Source organism: Acanthisitta chloris, unplaced genomic scaffold (assembly GCF_000695815.1).
Source record: "Acanthisitta chloris isolate BGI_N310 unplaced genomic scaffold, ASM69581v1 scaffold8406, whole genome shotgun sequence".
NCBI classification, from domain to species: Eukaryota; Metazoa; Chordata; class Aves; order Passeriformes; family Acanthisittidae; genus Acanthisitta; species Acanthisitta chloris.
Genome location: NW_008679704.1, coordinates 30,101 through 31,117, shown reverse-complemented (window position 1 = coordinate 31,117; position 1,017 = coordinate 30,101). Strand labels below are relative to the sequence as shown.

The 1,017-nt window shown below is 40.0% G+C and overlaps 1 protein-coding gene across 1 annotated transcript in view; it reads right to left on the bottom strand.

Annotated features, from left to right (window-relative positions):
- The window catches only part of LOC103804779 (neogenin-like), a gene marked incomplete at its 5' end in the record, with an annotated part of 119,985 nt that extends 119,490 nt beyond the window's left edge, over positions 1 to 495 (bottom strand). The window contains 1 exon segment of the mRNA XM_009077408.1: positions 394 to 495. Coding sequence (XP_009075656.1) covers positions 394 to 495 — 102 coding nt within the window.
- Between the last annotated feature and the right edge of the window lie 522 nt (positions 496 to 1,017).

The following is a 1,017-nucleotide window of genomic DNA, read 5'->3' as shown; positions in this document are numbered from 1 at the left end:
TTTCCCTCGCTGCTGTCCTACCAGTCACACCACTAGCCCACAATACATAAAAATGTAATAACCCTAGCAGTGTATTAATGAGGATTTTATTGATCTTTCCGGATACTAGTGAAAAAACTGCACAATAGACAGGTAAGGAAAAGTGACACACACGCTACCATACACATACCACAATGTTATCAAGAATGTCACTTAAAAAAGACATTTACACCAGTTTTTCTATCTATTGGTGTCATGGTTTAACCCCATGGGTAAATGAAGTTGCAATAAAAACTGATCCCTCACAAATGTCAGTCCCAACACTACTTTTGAAGAAGTGAGATGGCAACTAGAGAGCTCAGCACTGAGGTTTTCTTAGCAGAAGGGTCTATGGCAGGATGACAGGCACAGCACCAGTCACGGGGAACGACAGAGATGCAGGAGGTGCCCTCAAGTGACATGGAAAACCATGGCCAATTCCAGCCACACCAGCACCAAGATAATACACTAGGGAACCTGAGGAAACAAGAGATAACCAGCAGTACCACCAATTTGCTTGGGTTTCTATTGAGGGTTTGCTGTATGTGTTGTTTGAGAAGCCCAAAATAAACTTTATCCATACATAAAACTTTGATCAGTTATATACAAACACACCCCATAGTCATGTTCACCTACCACTGTCATTTACAACTAGCTATCTCTCAAGACTCAATCATAGGACCAAGACAAGCATTTAAAAATTATAAAATCCATCAAAAACATCAGCCAAACACATCTTACTAGTATCATCCATGAACTAGCCACAGAAAAAGTAATATAACCAGAATGTTACTGCACCAGAGTTCAGGAACACTTGGCAGCTCCAGAACTGGTATAAATGTAGATATCTGCAGACACAGAAATTAAAATTTGATATCCGAATCAGCTCCAATATTGAAAAAGAAGGTTAACTAGTCACAAATGGCCAAGAATAAGCAGAGAACAAACATCACAGATTGGTGCCCACCAAGAACACAGTTCAAGCAATAGCTTGAACAC